We start from the raw sequence: 18,944 nt of genomic DNA, 5'->3' as shown, positions 1-18,944 counted from the left end.
TGAAGTCCACCTTGCTTTAATTTTGAAGAAGTCGTAACAGCTTTGCGTTTTGGTCTGTCATCTATTGATACTCTTTCTTCCAAGGAAGAAAAACAATTAAATAACCTTGGGTTTATATGTGTATGTCTCCTCTCGTGCCTTTTTAACCCACCTTTTAATCTTATGAAAGACATTTTAGTGAAAACAGTTCTCCTAGCCCATACAGCAGGGCTTTTTCTACAAGTCCTGGAAAATTTGCAAGTACCCTGGTCCTGTCCACTGTGAATTAAGAATGAATTTCTGTGTATTTGTGATAGATTGCTGACTGTGGTATGGGATGAAAAGGCAGTGGTAAAGGATGAAAGCAGACTAAGCAAAATAGTGACCCAGACAGCAGTTTTAAGGGGATAATAGCATTTTACTCTATCTTAGCTAAATCTGAGATTTTTTTTTCTCACAAACGTTAAATTTAGATCAATAGTGTAAATCCACTGCAAGATTCCAGTCCAAAAATTGATGGAAATGTGGCAAGTTTAATTCAGTGTTACACAGTGAGCATCAGTGACATTTACCATATTTGTAAGGCAAAAGCAACAGGCTCTAAGCAGGGCGGTCTAATGCCAACCCCAGAAATGGGTTTAAACAGGCTACACAGAATATGGCAAAGATCATCAAGGAGTTAATGGTTAGTCACCTTTACTCCCTTTATTTTTGACTATTAACTTTTCTATTTTCTTGATAAACACGTTTTGAAGATGCTCATTCTGTGTTACCGCATAGTTATTTTACTGCTTACGGATTAGTCAAAATGCTTCTTGCATGTGCCAAGCTCAGTCTGTCACATTGATATCCAGCTATAGAGTGGTTGAACTGTATTTCCTTCAGAGAACAGTGAAAGAAAGCAGGACCTTTGGTAGAGTCTACTTTGGGGAAATAGATGTTTAGAGCATGTTGCCTGTAATAATCATACCAGTTGTACTCACTGAAACAAATACAATGCATAAAACATCCTGCTCCATTTTGTCACTGGTGCTCCGCTGGCTTCAGCTGTAAGACTTGCTTTAATATATCATAGAAACTACCTTTGTTTTCATGAATCGCTGTGGAAGGAGAATAAGGGAGCTTGTTCTGCCCTGAGGGCACTACTCTTTCCACCTTAATCCTGTTGTTTTTTCTGGTCATGGTCCCTGGTGGCCATGTATTCTGAATCAGTGTCACTTGGAGCAGGATTCTTCTAGGAAAGTGAGAAGTCACGATTAGAATGTCAAAAGTAAACTTCATGTTCTCATTTGCGGTTACTGAATCCAAGAAAGTGCATGCTACTCACAAGACACAACTGCCTGCATCATACACACTTCTGTTGTTAATCTGGTTTTGATGGTATTGTTGAGAAATGAGCATTGTTGAGAAATGAGCATTGTTGAGAAATGAGCAAAGTCATTTTGTGGGGGGGAAACCATTTAGGCCCCTGCCTTCATTCCTTGGGTGAATGATTTAACATTTCTGAGCCCTTCCTTACAAAAGGCAAAGTTGATTCTTACTGTCCTTTCCTAAATATTTTGAAGTTATATTATGACTATGATGGCATACCACTGCTTTTAAAAGAGGTAAGCACTGATGTGGACGTATACAAATGAAACTGTTTCTGCATTATTACTTAATTGCTTAATCAGTCTTGGAATTCATTATATTTAAGAAAATGCTTGGATTTCTTGATTTTTTAACTATTAGCTTTCCTAAAGGTGAACTGCCTTTGAAAATCGATGAGCGTCTGATGAAAATAGATGGATAACATTTAGTCATCAACCACATGCATGCAGTGGTATTTCACATTTCTTGCAGAATCCTGTCTGGTACGAAGCAAACTTAGGAAATAGTTTAAGTACATGTTTGGGCAGCTTTCAAAAATTAAATAGTTTTTGGAGCAGTGAATTGCATGAATTTGCAATGAGGTCTCTGAAGAAAGACTAATGAATTCTGTGCATTTCTGTCCTGCTTCTGATCTTCTGCATAGATTGTCTGACATTTAATATGAATAAGCCTTTCATTCAAGATGTTCAAGGCTATCATGTTGGTGTTATTTAGCCACCTGTTTTCCTGAAACATCCTCTACCCTCTATAAACTTTGATTGCTATTGGACAACAGATTAAAATTTAGTGCAAGGGAGAGAAACAGTACAATCATCTTTACCTTACTTCAGGAAACTGAAAAATACAAAATGCTTCAATTTAGACAGTACACTGGATGTAGCTCTTTTCCAAGATCTTACAAATAGTGAATGGAATTCCATTTCTTCACTCTGCTGTTGTTCTTGTCCGTAATACAAACAGTTAGAGGGTGGATAGTTGCTTCAGCCTGATTATATTTACAGTATTTATTTTCTTCTGAATTGTTTTGAACAGAAGTAAACTTTCTATGTATGATACACAGATAAACCAACCTAGCCTCTGACTTGATTTAAATTCATGGCAAATTACTGACAGATTGCCAGTTAGGCTTTTCTGTATAAAAAACACAGCCTTAGGATATTCTTTCCAAGGCTTTTTTGATGAAATCGAACTGTGTGGCATGGTTGACATGCTGGAGGGAATGGATGCCATCCAGAGGGACCTGGACAGACTTGAGAGGTGGGCCTCTCTGAAGTTTATGAAGTTCAACAAGACCAGCTGGCAAGATCCTACTTGTGGGTCAGGGCAATCCCAAGCACAATTAAAGGCTGAGCAGAGAATAGACTGAGAGTAACTCTGAAGAGAAGGACTTGGGGATGCTGGTGGTTAAGAAGCTCAACATGAGCTTTGGAAGAAGGGACAGGCGTCTTGGGTGGACTAGAGGGAGGAAGTGAGATCGTGCAGGGAAAAAATCAGGAGGGCTAAGGCCCAACTAGAAATCAAACTGGCTAAGTCTGTGAAAGATAATGCAAAATTTTTCTACAAATACATCAAGAAGAAAAGGAGGACTAGGGGGAATATTCAGTCCCCACTGGATGCAGAAGGAACAACAGTGACAGGGGATAAGGACAAGGCTGAGGTAGTTGATGCCTTCTTTGCCTCAGTCTTTAATAGTAAGGAAAGTTGTTCCCTCTGTGTACAAAGGCAGGAGTTAGAGGAGCAGAATGAGGCTCCCATGATCCAAGAGGAGGGGCTTAGAGACTTGCTTGCCCAGCTAGACACCCACAAGTCTATGCGGCTGTATGGGATCCACCCAAGAGTATTGAAGGAGCTGTTGGATGTCCTTTCCAAACCCCTTTGCATCATCTTCCAGCGTTCCTGTCTGAGTGGGGAAGTTCCACTAGACTGGAGGGTGGCTGATGTTGTGGCCATCTAGAAGAAGGGTTGCAGGGAGGATCCCCACGGGGAAGTACAGGCCTGTCAGTCTGACCTCAGTGCCGGGGAAAGTCATGGACCAGGTGATCTTGAGTGCTATCATGAAGCACGTGCAAGAGAACCGGGTGATCAGGCCCAGTCAACATGGGTTTACCAAAGGCAGATCTTGCCAAACTAACCTGATGTCCATTTATAACTAAATGACTCGAGTACTGGATGGGGGAAAGGGTGTGGATGTAGTCTTCCTGGACTTCAGTAAAGCCTTTGACACAGTTTCTCACAGCATTTTGCTTCAGAAACTGTCAGCCTCTGGCCTCGATGGGCGCACACTCTCCTGGGTTGAAAACTGGTTGGATGGTCAGGCCCAGAGAGTGGTGGTAAATGGAGTGAACTCCAGCTGGAGGCCAGTTACAAGTGGGGTTCCTCAGGGCTCGGTACTGGGTCCAGCCCTGTTCAGTGTCTTTATCAATGACCTGGATGAAGGCATTGAGTGCACCCTTAGCAAGTTTGCAGATGACACTAAGCTGGGAGGAAGTGTCGAACTGCTGGAGGGTAGGGAGGCTCTGCAAAGGGATCTGAACAGATGGATCGCTGGGCTGAGACCAATGGCATGAGGTTTAACAAGAACAAATGCCGGGTCCTGCACTTGGGGAAAAACAACCCTATGCAGAGCTACAAACTAGGAGAAGTCTGGCTAGAAAGCTGCCTGGAGGAGAAGGACCTGGGGATGTTGGTTGACAGCCGACTGAACATGAGCCAGCAGTGTGCCCAGGCAGCCACGAAGGCCAATGGCATCTTGTCTTGTATCAGAAATGGTGTGACCAGCAGGTCCAGGGAGGTGATTCTCCCTCTGTACTCAGCACTGGTGAGACCGCACCTTGAGTACTGTGTTCAGTTCTGGACCCCTCACCACAAGAAGGATGTTGAGGCTCTGGAGTGTGTGCAGAGAAGCACAATGAAGCTGGTGAGGGGGCTGGAGAACAAGTCTTATGAGGAGCAGCTGAGAGAGCTGGGGTTGTTTAGCCTGGAGAAGAGGGGGCTGAGGGGAGATGTCATCGCTCTCTACAACTACCTGAAAGGAGGTTGTGGAGTGCTGGCCTCTTCTCCCAAGTGACAAGGGACAGGACGAGGGGGAATGGCCTCAAGCTCTGCCAGGGGAGGTTCAGGCTGGACATCAAGAAAAAATTTTTCACAGAAAGGGTCATTGGGCACTGGCAGAGGCTGCCCAGGGAGGTGGTTGAGTCACCTTCCCTGGAGGTGTTTAAGGGATGGGTGGATGAGGTGCTGAGGGGTATGGTTTAGGGAGTGTTAGGAATGGTTGGACTCAATGACCCAGTGGGTCCATTCCAACCTAGTCATAGAGTCATTCTATGATTCTATGAGCTGGTAATGTACGCATGCAGCCCAGAAAACCAACCACATACTGGACTGCATCAAAAAATTGTGACTAGCAAGTTTAAGCAGGTCATTCTTCCTACCCCACTCTTGTAAGACTTTGCCTGGAGTACCACATTCAGTTCTGGAGTCCTCAGTGCAGCACAGGCATGGATCTGTTAGAGTGAGCCCAGAGGAGGGCCACAAAGATAATCAGAGGGCTGGAGCACCTCCCATGTGAGGACAGGCTGAGAGAATTGGGGTTGTTTAGCCCGGACAAGAAAAGGCTCTGGTGAGACCTGCCTTTGCGTAGAGAGAATTAGATGTGGTGCCACAGTACCTGATGTTCCAGTTAAATTTGAAACTAAGGCATGTGGAGAGTCATAAGTTTTCCAGCTAGCCTGACAAATCTGCCTGCTATTTCAAGGCCTCTCTTAGAATTCCCTGGTAAAAACTCTGAGAAAGACATACCTGACATTTTGCCGCTTTTAAGACTAGATCAAATATTGGACATGGGCATCAAAGTAGATTATAAAATGAATATTAGTTTACAAGCTAAAGAAGTCACCAGAGTAGTCACTGCCCAAGTAGGGAGATACCTTCCTTATTGATCTGAAAGTCGTGGTAGTGGTTTTGCACATGGCTACATCTTTCCAGTCACTGAAAACAATTCCCTTGCCTAGAAGCCTACTTATAGACCATGAGTAAATTCACCTGATGTGATGGGTATTGTCAGAAAAAGTCAACAACACCAGCAAGATCAATCTGCTGCTCTCTTAAAAAATGCAAGTTGCCACAACCCTGCACAACTTGTCCTTAACAGAACATCTACTGAGACTTCAGCTGAGGGAGAAACAGATCAAGTTTTTTCTTCTTCAGGAATTTCAGATTGGCAACCTCCACTTCTGTGGACTGCATCCAAGTAACAACCTGGGTGATTGTGTTTACCGTTGAGGTGGTACCACTATCTAAAAGATTTCAGACTGGACTAAAAAGAAAGTCCAAGTATGGACAACTTCGCAGGCTGCTCCCTATTCTCACCCTCCATGGCTTCTTTCTAGGACAAGCTTAGTGTAAAACTCCTAAGTTCTCCTGGAAGAGGTGGTTGGAGACTGTGTCTTCTCTGCCAGCACAGATGAATCATTCACCTTGGTGCACCGGGCTGTGTATGCATGTCTTCTCCGTGCTCTCGTTCTAGATTGAGCTCTGAGGGTGTTTCTCTATATGCTATCAATACTCAAGGGATAGAAAGCACAGCCCTCTGGCAAAAAGACCTACAGAAAACAGCTTCATTGCATTTTTAAAGAGAGGAATTTTTCTGGTTTTCTAAATGAGTGTTTGTAAAGGTGGACAGCAGCCTCTTCTTGTCCTATTGTACTGAAAAAAATGTCCTCAAAGCAAAGTTTACTTTCATGGGATGCATCGTTCTGCTTGGTGAGTCTGCAGAATGCCACCCTTGCTGGCGAGACCCTGCCCAGGCTGCTGGTTAAACACACAGATGCGGAGCACCGCATCCCCAGGACATGCATACCAGCACTGAGGCCTCTCTGATGCTTGGGTGCCCATGGCTGCTTTTCAACATGAGTCTCGAGAACAACAAACTTGAGAAGAATTCAGGGTTCCAAATCCCACCTCAGTTTTCCATGGCTTAAGTAGTTTTGCGGATGTGCATTTGTTTTACTTTACTTCCTTCTCTGTTTTCGCTTCAGCCAACATTTTTCGGATGTAGGAGTAGTTATGAAGATTCTAGACCTACAAGGGAAAAACAGACAAGCAGGAGGCTTTCACATTTTAAAAGCCATTCAAGAGGGCTTCAGCAACTGGTAGTTGACCACAAAGGGGGAAACCTCAGAGAGAGAGCATACGGTGGAGGGGATGGAGCATGTGTCTGGGTTGGTAGGGAGCTGGGTGCTCAAGTACAGAGGCTGAAGGTGCACCTTCACCAAGGCGTGAGGAGCTGTGACAGCAAGCACCGAGCAGAAAGAGGAGGAATCCTTGCCTGACGGTGTCTTGACGCCAGTGTCAGGCACAGGGACCTAAAGAAAAAGAGGCTGAGGGGAGACCTAATCACTGTCTACAACTACCTGAAAGGAGTTTGTAGCAAGGTGGCTGCTGATCTCTTCTCATAAGTGACAGTTGACAGGAGGACATGGAATGGCCTTAAGCTGAGGCAGGGAAGGTTTGGATTGCTTGAGAGCAGCCCTGCAGAGAAGCACTTGAGGGTACTGATTGATGAGAAGCTTGACAAGAGCCAGCAATGTGGGCTCACAGCCGAGAAGGCCAACTGTATCCTGGGCTGCATCAAAAGAAGCGTGGCCAGCAAGGCAGGGCACAGGAGGTGATTCTGCCCCTCCGTTCTTCTCTTGTGAGACCTCACCTGGAGTATTGTGTCCAGTCCTGGAATCCTCAACATAAGAAGGATATGGAACTGTTTGAACAGATCTAGAGGAGGGCTACAGAGATCAGAGGGCTGAAGCACGTTCCATATGAGGACAGGCTGATAAAGTTGGGCTTGTTCAGCCTGGAGAGGGGCTACAAGAAAGCTGAGGAGGGACTGTTCACAAAGGCTTGTAGTGGTAGGACAAGGGGCAATGGGTATAAACCGGAGAGGGGCAGATTTAGACTAGACATAACTAGGAATTTCTTCCCTATGAGAGTGATGAGGACTGGCACAGGTTGCCCAGGGAAGCTGTGGCTTCCCCATCCCTGGAGGTGTTCAAGGCCAGGTTGGATGGGGCCTTGGGCAGCCTGATCTGCTTGGAAGTTCCAACCCCATGGCAGGGGGGTTGGAACTGGATGATCTTTAAGGTTCCTTCCAACCCAAACCACGATTAGGAAAAACTTCTTCACAGTGAGGGTTCTCAGGCACTGGCAGCCGCTGCCCAGGGAGGTGGTTGAGTCGCAGTTCCTGGAGGTGGGTGGGGGTGAGACCCTCAGGGATGCGGTTTGGCAGCGGGCAGGTGGGGTTGGACTCGACGTTGTCCAGGCCGTTTCTCAGCGGGGCGATCCTGCGGCTCCGCGGCTGTGTGCCGCCCCCGGGGCCGTGCCGGAGCGCCGCCCGCCGCAGATAAAAGCCGGGCAGCGGGTCCGCGCTCGGGGCTCGGCGCTGCGATGGGGCCGGGGCTGCGGCTGCTCTGCGTGGCGGCGGCGCTGCTGGGGGCGGCGGCTCCGGGGCAGCCCCGGGGGGCGGCGGCCGCGCTCCCCGCCGGCGACGGCGACGGATACGGAGTGAAGCTCTGTGGCAGAGAGTTCATCCGCGCCGTCATCTTCACCTGCGGCGGGTCCCGCTGGAAGCGGCTCTCCCTGCTGGCGGTGGAGCCGCCGCCCGGTGAGTGCGGAGGGAGCCGCTCCTCGCTCGGGAAGAGTCCCGAGGGGGGAAACCTGGGGAGGAACGGGAGGAGTCGGGGATGAGGGAGCGTTCCGCGGCGCTTCTCGCGCCTCCCGAGCCGCGGTGGAGCGTCCCCGTCAGTTAGAGCGTTCCCAATCCCTCCGAGCGTTCCCCATCCCTTCGAGCTTTCTCAATCCCTTGGAAAGTTCCCTATCCCTCGGAGCGTTCCTCATCTCTCAGAACCTTCCCCATCCGTGGGAGCGTTCCCAGTCCCTCGGAGCATCCCCATCCCTCGGAGCGGTCCTTACCGGTAGGAGCGTCCCCATCCGCCCGGGAGGGTTCCCCATCCCTTCCCCTCGGGAGCGTTCCCCATCCGTGGGAGCTTTATCCGTCAGTGGGAATGTTTCCCCAACCCTCGGGGAGCGTTCCTCATCCCTGGGAGCGGTCCCCATCCCTCGCAGCATCGCCATCGCTCGCAGCACCCCTATCCCCCCTGGAGCCTCTCCATCTCTCTCGATCCCTGTTCTTGACGGCTTGTCCCGCGACTTCTGAGGGGAAACTGCGGAGCGCAGAGGGAGAGGAGCGGCTGCCGGGGCGCTGTCAGCCGGGACAACCCGGGGATGGGCTGTCCGAGGAATCCCTCTGCCGGGGCTCAGCAGCCGCGCCGGCAGACGGGTCTTGCTGAGCAATTTTCGTTTAAAATCCCCCACAAAAAAACCGACCACGATTTTTTTCTCCTTGACTGTGCAGGAGATGTGATGCGCCCTTGGAAGCCGTAGCGATGCCTCTCGCCTTGACTTTCATAGACTCATAGAATGGTTTGGGTTGGCAGGGACCTTAAAGACCACCTAATTCCAACCCCCTTGCCGTGGGCAGGGACTTACTCGGTAACTCTTCGTGATGGAGACACCTGGCCCAATTTCCCCTCTCTGCCAGTAGCTTTAAAGCTGTACTTCTCATCTTTCTGGGCTATGGAATCGTTTGGGGTTTCTGTCACTGCCTCGTGCCGCTCTGTGCAAAAAAGTTGGCCCGTGGGCAGATGGACGGCACTCTCTGGTGCTTCAGGCTACAACTTAAACAGCAAGAGATGCTTTAGGGATCTTTGGTGAAGCAGATAATGGGTAAAATATTCCTTCGAGAACTTTATGTCACATGTCCCAAGTCAGTATATTAAGAAAGGGTAAGCAGATGGGGTTTGGGGCTGTGTTCTCAGAGTAATTTTAAGAGAGAACACTCATTTATGTTGGTATTTTGACTAGTGAAAATAACATTTTTAACAAAGACAAAATGTGGAATGATAAGAGAGCATGCAGCACAGAATGGGCTCCTTAGTGACTGATGTTCTCAGAAGCTACTGTTAATGAAAAGGAAAACAAATTTATGGGAAAGAACTCAATGCCAGCAGAAGCTGCACAAGTGTATTTTGTTACAATTACAAAGGTAACTTTAACCTTCTAAGATCTGTCTGGGGGAAAAAACACATACACACAAGCGAAAAAAAAGCTCCCAAGAAACCCAAAATATTGGCTTCACTAACTGCCCAACACCTAATGTTATTTCATTAACAGCAAACTATTCTGTTCCACATTTTAGCTGTAATTCATAGTATAGTAGTATCATAGTATCATAGTGTCACAGTATTGTTAGGGTTGGAAGGGACCTTAAAGATCATCTAGTTCCAACCCCCCTGCCTTTTTATTACCAGTAGCTTCTGAGAATATCAGTCACTAAGGAGCCCATTCTGTGCTGCATGCTCTCTGAAAGTCTTCTCTGCATCTAAAGACTATTATAGCAGTTATTGTCTAATTAGTAAAGGAGCTACAACCACTTCTATTTTTTTTTATGTATTCAGGCAGTTTTTCTGTCTGAAAGTTAGCTTCTATATTGTAATTAGCCCTATTGAAGAAAATATATAACATTCATTGGGCATTCTCATGTTCTTTCAGCTTCCTGAAACACAAATTGTATTAACAGCACTAAGACCACAAGATAAACACTTTTTTTGGATTTTTCAAACTTAATTGAGGTAGCTGCCTTCTTCACAAGAAGCTGAAGTATGCAGTACCATTTGCTGAAGTAAACCCAAGAAAAACAGTATGAGGTGAAATGGAGCAGGGCTGGATTTTTAAGAAAACTGTTCAGTCAGTGAGACCTAATGTGTTTTCTAAGTAAATTCTGCAAGCCTCTGCTGTACTTTGAGAAATCAAAGAAATAAGTGGAAAGCGCTGGCTGTAAATATCTATAGAAAAATACAATCTATCAGAAGCAGTTTGTGTACAATATTTTCTCATTTAGTCCAATATTTCATCCTCCCTACATTTGTTATTCACATGATGCTGTTTTGTGTGATTTTGAGTGGGAGAGGAGTGGTCTAGTGTAATTCTTGAGCCATATGACATAGCTCTCTGTGGTTTCTTGGTGAGTATCTGCAAAACTTTGTTTTTACAGAAATACTGAGACTTCTCTATCAGTTACACTGCAATTGTGATACAAAGCCTCAGCCACTGTTGTAGCCATCTACTCTCCATGTCTGACAGCATAGCCTAGCATAAGTATTCCACTATAAGTAAGCTGTGAGTTAATCAAGGAACAGAGACTCTGCAGTACTGACAGTTCTCCTAGATAACAGTGCTTTGCTTATTACTAACTGCATGTTTTTTACTGCTGTTTCTTAGAGTTACGTGCTCCTTTTGATACTCCTTCTACAGCCTGAACTTTAAAAAAGTCTTCTCTTTAAACAGATTCTGCACGAACACCAAGTAACAAACTGCTGGGGAACTTCAAGCTGCAATCATTCTGGGGTCCTGAAATGGAGCAGCTGCTGAGAAGCAGCCCGATTCTTGGATGGGAGACGTTTAAGGACTTGTATAGCTTAAACGACTATAATGAATATGCAGCTATGGCAGATGACTTCAAAGAATTTGTTCATCAGATAGAAGAAGCTGTTCAGGATAGGGAAGGGACAGAAATTGCAAACCCCATGGGATCAAGCAGTATCCTTTGGGCCAGGTATCCCAGAAGAAAACGGGAACCTCTGGGTTTGGCAGGAATGTGTTGTAAATGGGGCTGTACAAAAGCTGAAATCAGTACTATATGCAGAGTTTAAAACCCTCTCTGCAGTAATGCATGAAATCAATGTTCATTGCAGTGGTACTTGATTGAATACTGTACGAGGAAGAAAACTCTCACTGTATTTTTTTGTCTGTATGTGCCAGTCAATACTGCTGGTTTTCTTTAAAGAAAAAAAAACTCAGAAGTGTAATTGTCATGACTTTGTTTTGCTGCAGTAACTTTTAATCTATACTTTTTACTAAGTTTTTTCATTTTAATGTCTAAACTTTATACTTATATTACATACGAATTATATCTTTGTAATGCTTTAGGAAGTACTTCAATGTTTCATTAAAGTGTGATTATATGACGTGTTACTCGATTGTTCTTTCTCTTTCAACAGAAAGAACATCCAGCGATGTTCTTGAGGTCAAATTCATTGTACAAACCTGTACAGGAGGGTTATTTTGCCGATTGAAACTCCACTCAGTACTGGTTCAGCTTGCTGGTTATTTTGAATACACCTTTTCAATTTCCTTGTAATTGCAGGGTTGTTTTATGCGATATCTTCTTTCTAGGAACTTTAACACATTACAACACTTGCAGCCTAAACATTCCTTCATATTCAGGGTTGGGCTTAAATAGTTAGCAAGTGCAGTATCCACACTTTAATTATTCCTTGTTTACCTTACTATCCCATTTTTTTCCTACTACTGCTAAGTGAGAGTGTTGGATGTGCCTAAAGTAACTTACTCTAAGGACACTCAGATGTCTTGACGTGTTTTTATAGTATGCTGGTCTACACTACGTCAGATGTATTTCTAAGCTGTTAGTTGATACTGTATTTATATATTACAAATTTAATCTTTGTAGTTCGTCAGCTCTTTGCCCTCCTGGCTGTTTTTCTTTATAGCTTAGACCGCACAGTTGTTAATGTGCTTAATTCTTCAAATTGTCTTTTGAAAATTGTTGGTTAATTGAACTACTGCCCAGTGAAAGGACTGCATCATTTCTTTAACCCTTTCCTAAGATGGCATTGTTCCAACAAGTAGGCATCTGTTGATCCTTTTTGTTCTTTTTAAACTGCATCAGCTTTTTCAGTTGAGAGTGGGTATAATGGGCATTCATTATGAATACCTTTAGTTTCCAACTAAAAAGCACCATTTCTTCTGGCACTGTAATAACAATGTTTAGCAAGAAATGAGTTATCTTCTTCCTCACTATTGTGAACGCAAGATGCTTTCAGACACTGAGTGGAGTCGGTAAGTTGTAAAGTCCTGTTATTATTTTCTTTGTGAAAGGCTAGCTAAACTTCTATAGCTTAGCTTCTGTTTTAGGTTTGGAGACTCCTAGTTTAGATCAGTCTTCCTAGAAGAATAGGAGGGAGCTTGAGGGGAAGTGTTCCTTCTTTTTGAGTGGAATCCAGAGCTTTGGGAGTTAAGATTCCTTAGTGAGGTAAAGTCTAAATGGTGTCCAGAATCCCTAAGAAAAGGGAAAATGTGAAAATGCCATGCAAGAGGAAATTGAAAATTACTCTGTATGCATTATTCATTTTACTAGAAGACTTGCTACCACGCTTTTAAAAAGGAATATTGGGAAATGTGAGTATGGTGTGTATTATTCTTGTTTGCTCCAGTAACACTGCTCTGTACACATCTTGCATACATAGTGGGCAGGCTTTATATATCCTGGGTGAAACAAGGATGTAGTCAAAACCTTCAACCTGTAAGCTTAAGTCTCGAACAGAGTAATCTGGAGTTTTACTTGCCAGGTTAGATATAATCTGTCAGTAAAACTATAAATAGTTTTAGTGGAAATCAGTGTTCAAGATGAACTATTTCATGCTGAGAAAGAATCATAAATAGAAAAATCAGTGTTTATCTGACATAAACAGGCGTTACCAGAGGCATGAGTCAAGATATATCAGTATGCACGACCCAGAGAAATGGTGAAATCTGTCTTTATATCTAGTTTCTTAATAGGCTTTGTCATAGTGTGTGGCAGATTTAGCAGGTCAGCTATGACGTAGATACATGACATGGACTGGAACGTAGCCTGTATTTTAGAGTAAGAAGGTCTTTGACTCTGTGTATACACTAGAGTGTGCAAAGGTTTTCTTTGTTTTAAAGCAAATTGTGTTTTCAGAGACCTCTAAGGTTTTCTGTGTGGGTCACCATGTTTTACAACATAGCCAAAGGTGACAATTATGTGTCACTCAATTTCAACAGGTTTAAAGGATAAAGTCAGCTCCTACTCACATGACTCAGTGTAAAAAATGCACTTCAAGATTAGAAGTAAACCTTTTAGGTAAAATGAAGTATTTGGCTAGTTATATGGAGGAAGAAAACACATTTGGGAGCAGATAGTTCAAAATGTAAAATAATTACTTAGTTGGCATACTGATCCAAATAGCAAATTAAAAAGGACATTGCCTCTGCTGAGAGACCCTCTGGGAGTACTGCCGTATGTATACAGCAGCATAAAGATGAGTGTAGCTGTTCAAAGCATGGCACCCTGCTTACCTTCACAACTGTTCAGAAACATACATTGTTTTTCACAAGAAATAAGCCTTTTCCCTCCCACTTATTTAATTCAAAAAGCAATTGGCTGTTGAGACAAGCATTATTTTAGCAACTTGCTGCTTACAGAACTGGCAATCCTGCTGGTGTATTCTTAACCCAGAGGAAGTGTCTGACTTCTGGGTAATCTATTAAGATGTGTAAGCCACCTTCCAAACGTTATTATGAATGTTAATTTTTTGAGTTTACAAGTAGAAGATGTTACATCAGCATATTCTCTTATTAGCACTCCTATTTGTGTCTGCAAGAGTTTTTTATTCTGGGTGGTTTGCGTTTTTTTTTTCACTGTGGCTGTAGTCTGATTCAAGTCTGTCTATGAACTCCTTGAAGGGTGCCCAAAGATATGAATAATCCACAGCGGTATATACAACATGCTTTCCTGCTCTGTTCTCTGCTATTGCCTTGTTTAAAACCTAACAGAACTCTCCATATAAAGCATTAAGCAATGTGATAAAGCTCGAACCAAGTACCTCAAATGACAGTAAGGTTTGATCACACACAGAATGTTAAATGTGCTACAGAAAGCTATCTAACAAATCCTAGATATCTAGAGGACATGACTTACTCCTATGACCAGGCCTATTTGGACAGTTGCTTACTTTGCCAGATGTTTAAAGCATATGGGAAAAATCTAGATTCCTGAGTTATTGGAGCAGATGTGCTATCCTTGTCTTTTTTTAGCTCTCCTGATAGGTGGGAAAAAAATGAAACTTTCTATAGTATCTACATTCTGGCAAAGCCAGAGGCAGATCTAGGCTTAGCACTCTGAATTTTTAGCAGAATCCCTGAGGCTACCTCTCTTTCCTCCTCAGCAGGTACTAGAGACTTTACAGGAAACACCAACTCTTTTCCTACTCAGCAGAACAATGTAAAACAGATTTGTATCCCATCTGCAGTCACTCACCAGTACTGGCAAGTGTCTGGAAGAGGATCCTTTTCTTATTTGTGCCATGTTGCTATAAAGTGGAATGATTTTTTAAGCGCATAGTTCTCCTATATCTCAAGAGAAAACCTAGGAGCTGCTGGCTTCTTTCACTGGATTTTAGCTCCAACAGAGTTACTTCACTGTTACTCTGACTGCTTTGTGTCAACTGCATTGTGGTCAGGTCTTGGTAATGAATACTGCACCATCACAGTGTGTTTGTCCAGTACTATTTTCTGACATACTCTAGAGAATGAACAGTAATAGGAAGGAAAAAACTCACTAGTCTGCACATCAGCCTCTTTTCCTCTGCCTGATTCCCGCACTACCTACATCCCTCCAGGAAGTTTCCTATATTTGATTTGTGATATTAAAAGTTCCTCAAATGTGGCCTACTTTCACATTTTAAGTTTTAACTGTCTAAAGCCAGATGTATATCTATGACTCTCCAAGAACATATCATTGTTAGCGCAGCTCTCTCTCTCTCACATGCAGATATTCAGATGAGACTCAAAACCAAGCTTCCAGCCTTTGTGCTGTGGAAACTTCTGGATACAGCCTTTCAAAGCGTGCTTGCCAAACAGGCCCTGGCAAGATATGCATCTGTGCGTTCTCTGGATTATACTCTTTGACCTGAGACTCTCCAGGTCCTTGTGATTTCCATGAAATCTCAGCCAGCAAGTGATGCATCCCTTCTGGCACTGAGGTGTGCCTCTGCAGGAGCTGTTTTGTCCAGACAAGCTGAAAGCAAAGTGCAGTAAGATCACACTTTTTACCTCTGCACTGTATCACCATGATTTCAGCTCTCCTGGTATCATTCTTCAGCTGCTCATTCAGTGCTAACATGAAGTTGTTTCCTGTGTCAGCAACCTGGTGTAGAGGGTTTGCCTGCAATCATGCTCTGGCGCTGCAGAAGTTGTGGAACCCAGCAGCAGTTAGTCTTGGCAACAAATACACTGTTGAAGTACTTCTCTGTCTCTGTAGTTTTGCATCCTTTTGTGCCTGTGCCAAGAGATGGAATTTCCTGAGTTGTTTCCCATGCAGCCACATAGTATGACATTAGACTTTTTCCTCCTGCTTTTTTTCTCATTTGCGCTCACAGCACTGAGCTGAGAGCTCCGGTGCTGTGCCGTGTTGATCCCAGCAGTCTTCTGCTCCCTGGTGCAGAGCTCCTGAGTGGCACAGACTTTGTCAGGCAGGTCAGCTTTCCTGTCCGGCTGAAACATGACAGATGTTGGTCTTGGAGCCTTTCAGTAACAGATGTGAGGGGCTGCTGAGTTCTACAATGGGCTGTTGACAACTAAGACACCTTGCTGGTCCGAGGGACAGTGAGATTGATCCTGCAGATCCTGCCAGCCTTGATACAAGGGACAGTCTGGGCCAAGTTACCTGAAAAACTGGGCAGCTTTTCAGAATCTCCAAAGGTCTGCAGCATTGTTACTGTACTTGCACTTCAGAGGAAAGTCTGGTACTGTCTACACTTTGTTAGATTTCCTGTGTTATCAACATTTATCTTACATCTCTCAGCACTAGGTCTCTTGGGTCTCTTGCACTCTCACTGGGTACTGCATGAGAGAGAGACAGAGTGCGTCTTGTGTGTGTATCTAAATTAGAAGGCTCAGAAACTTCATAGCTCATGGAAGAAACCATAGCCTTCTGCATCGTTCCAGCTGTTTATCAACCAGTCAGATGTTGTTTGTCAGAAGTGAGTCTAATTTTGTTTAGCTTTTAAGACCGGTTTAACTTTTATAGGCTCATGTACCTGATGTAAGAGAAGCATTCTCAGTTTTGCTTTCAGAAATTGAGATGACTTTCAGCCCAGCACTAAAGAGTGTGTAGATACACCTTCCTGTCTATCCTCTGTGATGTCCGTCTGTGTTGCCGCTTAGAGATGCAGAGTGCAGGTATCTTCAGAGAGATACACTCACCTTGCAGAGGACCTTTCATTCATTGGAACTTCATCATTTAAGGTCTGCATGTCCTCTTACTGAGGATTTTTAGACTACCCTGACATTTCTGGGAATCTTTCAAAGATTTGTGTGAAAGCACAACTCCAGTTTTTGTTGCTGTGTCTCTCAAACTCCCCTTTTGACAAACCCTCAGTAATTACAGCTTTGTCAATCTGTCTTCAAGCACAACACAAGCTTTTTCTGTTATAGTTGTACCAAAGTTGTCCAAAGCTTTACTCAGACAACAGCTTCCATCTCAAAATTTGTCAGTGAGGTGGGTTTGATCTTGCATAGGGTCCCAGGCCATAGAGAAAGGCCATACTGGAAGTTAAAAACTATTATCAGTCAGGAGAGAACCTGTTAAAAAGCAGACTCTGTACTGCTCATAGTAGAATCCTTTCATTGAAACGTTCATTGATGTTCCTGACTTTGCCTAACTATTCTTTCTTTCAGACTTGCAACATCCAATAATGTCTTAATTTTTTTCCTTTGACCCTAAATATAACCACAAACTTAGAATATAGCTATATTAAATTAGTTGACCTGAATAGGATATAGGAGAATCCGAACAAAAAAACCCCTATGACACAGCTCCCTATTACCTGTTAAGAGGTTGTCTGAGGAACCAGGCTTTTCACAGCAGTACACGATGAGAGGCAATGATGATGAAGTGAAACACCAGATACTCGGGCACAAGATAAGAAGGCAGTTTTTGCCCATAAGAACAGCCTGACAGTGGGGCCAGGATGCAGAGAGGTGAAGGTGTCCAGCCTTGCCAAGTTTTCAAGTTCTAGCTGGGTAATGCCTTTAGAAGCCTGGTCTGGCTCCACAGCTAAGCCTGCTGTAGGCAGTGTGTGGGACAAGAGTCCTGCTGAGGTTCCACCAACCTGCATCCCCTTGGGATGTGTCCTGAAGGAGTGCAGCCAGGATTGACTGCAGAAAGGAATACGAACTGAGGAGTCACATTCAAGACAGCAATTGGTATAAAGACTTAGATGTGAAAAGAAGTATTTTCCTGATGTGGTATTAAGAGAAGTGAGCAGGAAAAGCTTAGTTCATTATGTATAAACACATACTCATTATATGCTACTATTCATTAAAGACTAATAGATAACTAGCATATGTATACAAATAGACACTATAATAATTTTATTACATAGTATTGCAAGATGATAGGAAAGAGGAATGGCTAGACGTCATATCGTATCAATAATAATTTCTTAATTGTCATGATAGACGTTCGGTTGGAGAGTTCACACAGACAAGCATGGTCTGCTCAGGAGAGATAGCTAAAGCTAAAAGGCTGTTTCAAGGATGTGTATGCTTATTCTTTAGTCCAGAAGGGTTTTGGAGGCTAGCGTGACTAAACATTTCTCAGTAAAAGTAATATTCCTGTCATGTGGGGGACTAGAGTAGGCTGTAAATAAAGAAGGTAACGGAGATGAGTCTTTCCTGGGTGACCAAAGGACTTATCAAAAGCATAAAAACTATACTAATGGGAAATTACAATCATCATTTTGATGAGAAAGCAACACAGAACCATACAGGCTACCTAGAAAATTCTGGGAAGGTGTTGAAACACATTGCAGAAGATGAAGGAAAATGCAGAAGTGAATGTGCTGATTAACCACTAGAAAAGTTCTGGCTGAAAATGTGGATATGGTGGGCATCATAAGAAAGAATGACCTTGATCATTTGTAGAAAAGAGAGGAGTGTTAAAACAAATTGTTACACACAGAAGGAAAAAAAAATTATCCAATGCCTTCCCGCATGCTCTAGTGTTTACTGAAATTAACCAAGTGCAATCAACCAGCCCAAGTGCACCAGTGGTCTAAGGCTAAGAACTGAGACTAGGCTGGTGTCATAGATGGGTGAAACACACCCATCCTTATAAATAGCAATATCTTTGGCTAAGTGAATAGAGAGATTCATGTCCTTATGTCAGGTGCTCTTCTGTTGAAGGCTGAAGTTAAGCTTAGGTTTCACCTCAAATTTTATTCGAGGTCTTTTCTGAGGTCTATTCAGAGGTAAGAACCTGCATGTGCTTATTTGTAAGCTCCACATTTCCCATACAGAACCTGCCATACATGGACTAGATGTTAAATTTGATTTAACTTTTTAACGGATAGATCGGTATTTCTGAGGAGAAGCCACTGCTAATAGTGACCTGACTGAGTGTTTTTAATGACAGGTAGCAAAGCCCATTGATCTGATTAGAGCTCAAAGAGCTGTAGCTCAGGAGACACACATAGCATCCACATTTATTAGCTGTTCTTTTCAACTCCTCTTGAAGCAATGGTTCAGCTTTTGGTGTTTCATCATTCAAGTCAGATGTACTTAATAACGCACTAGATGATTGCTAACTGGAGTTCTTGTTCAGGGGAACTCACTGCAGTTTTAATTGAATTGCAAAACACTTGAGCTATGTACTCAGGTAT

General features: G+C 43.7%; 1 protein-coding gene across 1 annotated transcript; it reads left to right on the top strand.

Annotated features, from left to right (window-relative positions):
* Positions 1–7,788: 7,788 nt before the first annotated feature.
* On the top strand, positions 7,789–11,268 carry LOC104063035 (relaxin-3). The gene is made up of 2 exons (XM_054054957.1): positions 7,789–8,005; positions 10,747–11,268. The coding sequence occupies exons 1-2, from the start codon at positions 7,789–7,791 to the stop codon at positions 11,109–11,111; spliced, it is 582 nt and encodes a 193-aa protein (XP_053910932.1). The 3' UTR covers positions 11,112–11,268.
* Positions 11,269–18,944: the final 7,676 nt, after the last annotated feature.

The sequence above is a fragment of the Cuculus canorus genome, chromosome Z, assembly GCF_017976375.1.
Source record: "Cuculus canorus isolate bCucCan1 chromosome Z, bCucCan1.pri, whole genome shotgun sequence".
NCBI lineage: Eukaryota > Metazoa > Chordata > Aves > Cuculiformes > Cuculidae > Cuculus > Cuculus canorus.
Note: the sequence above shows the minus strand (reverse complement) of the source record. Positions and strands in the feature narration are given on the sequence as shown.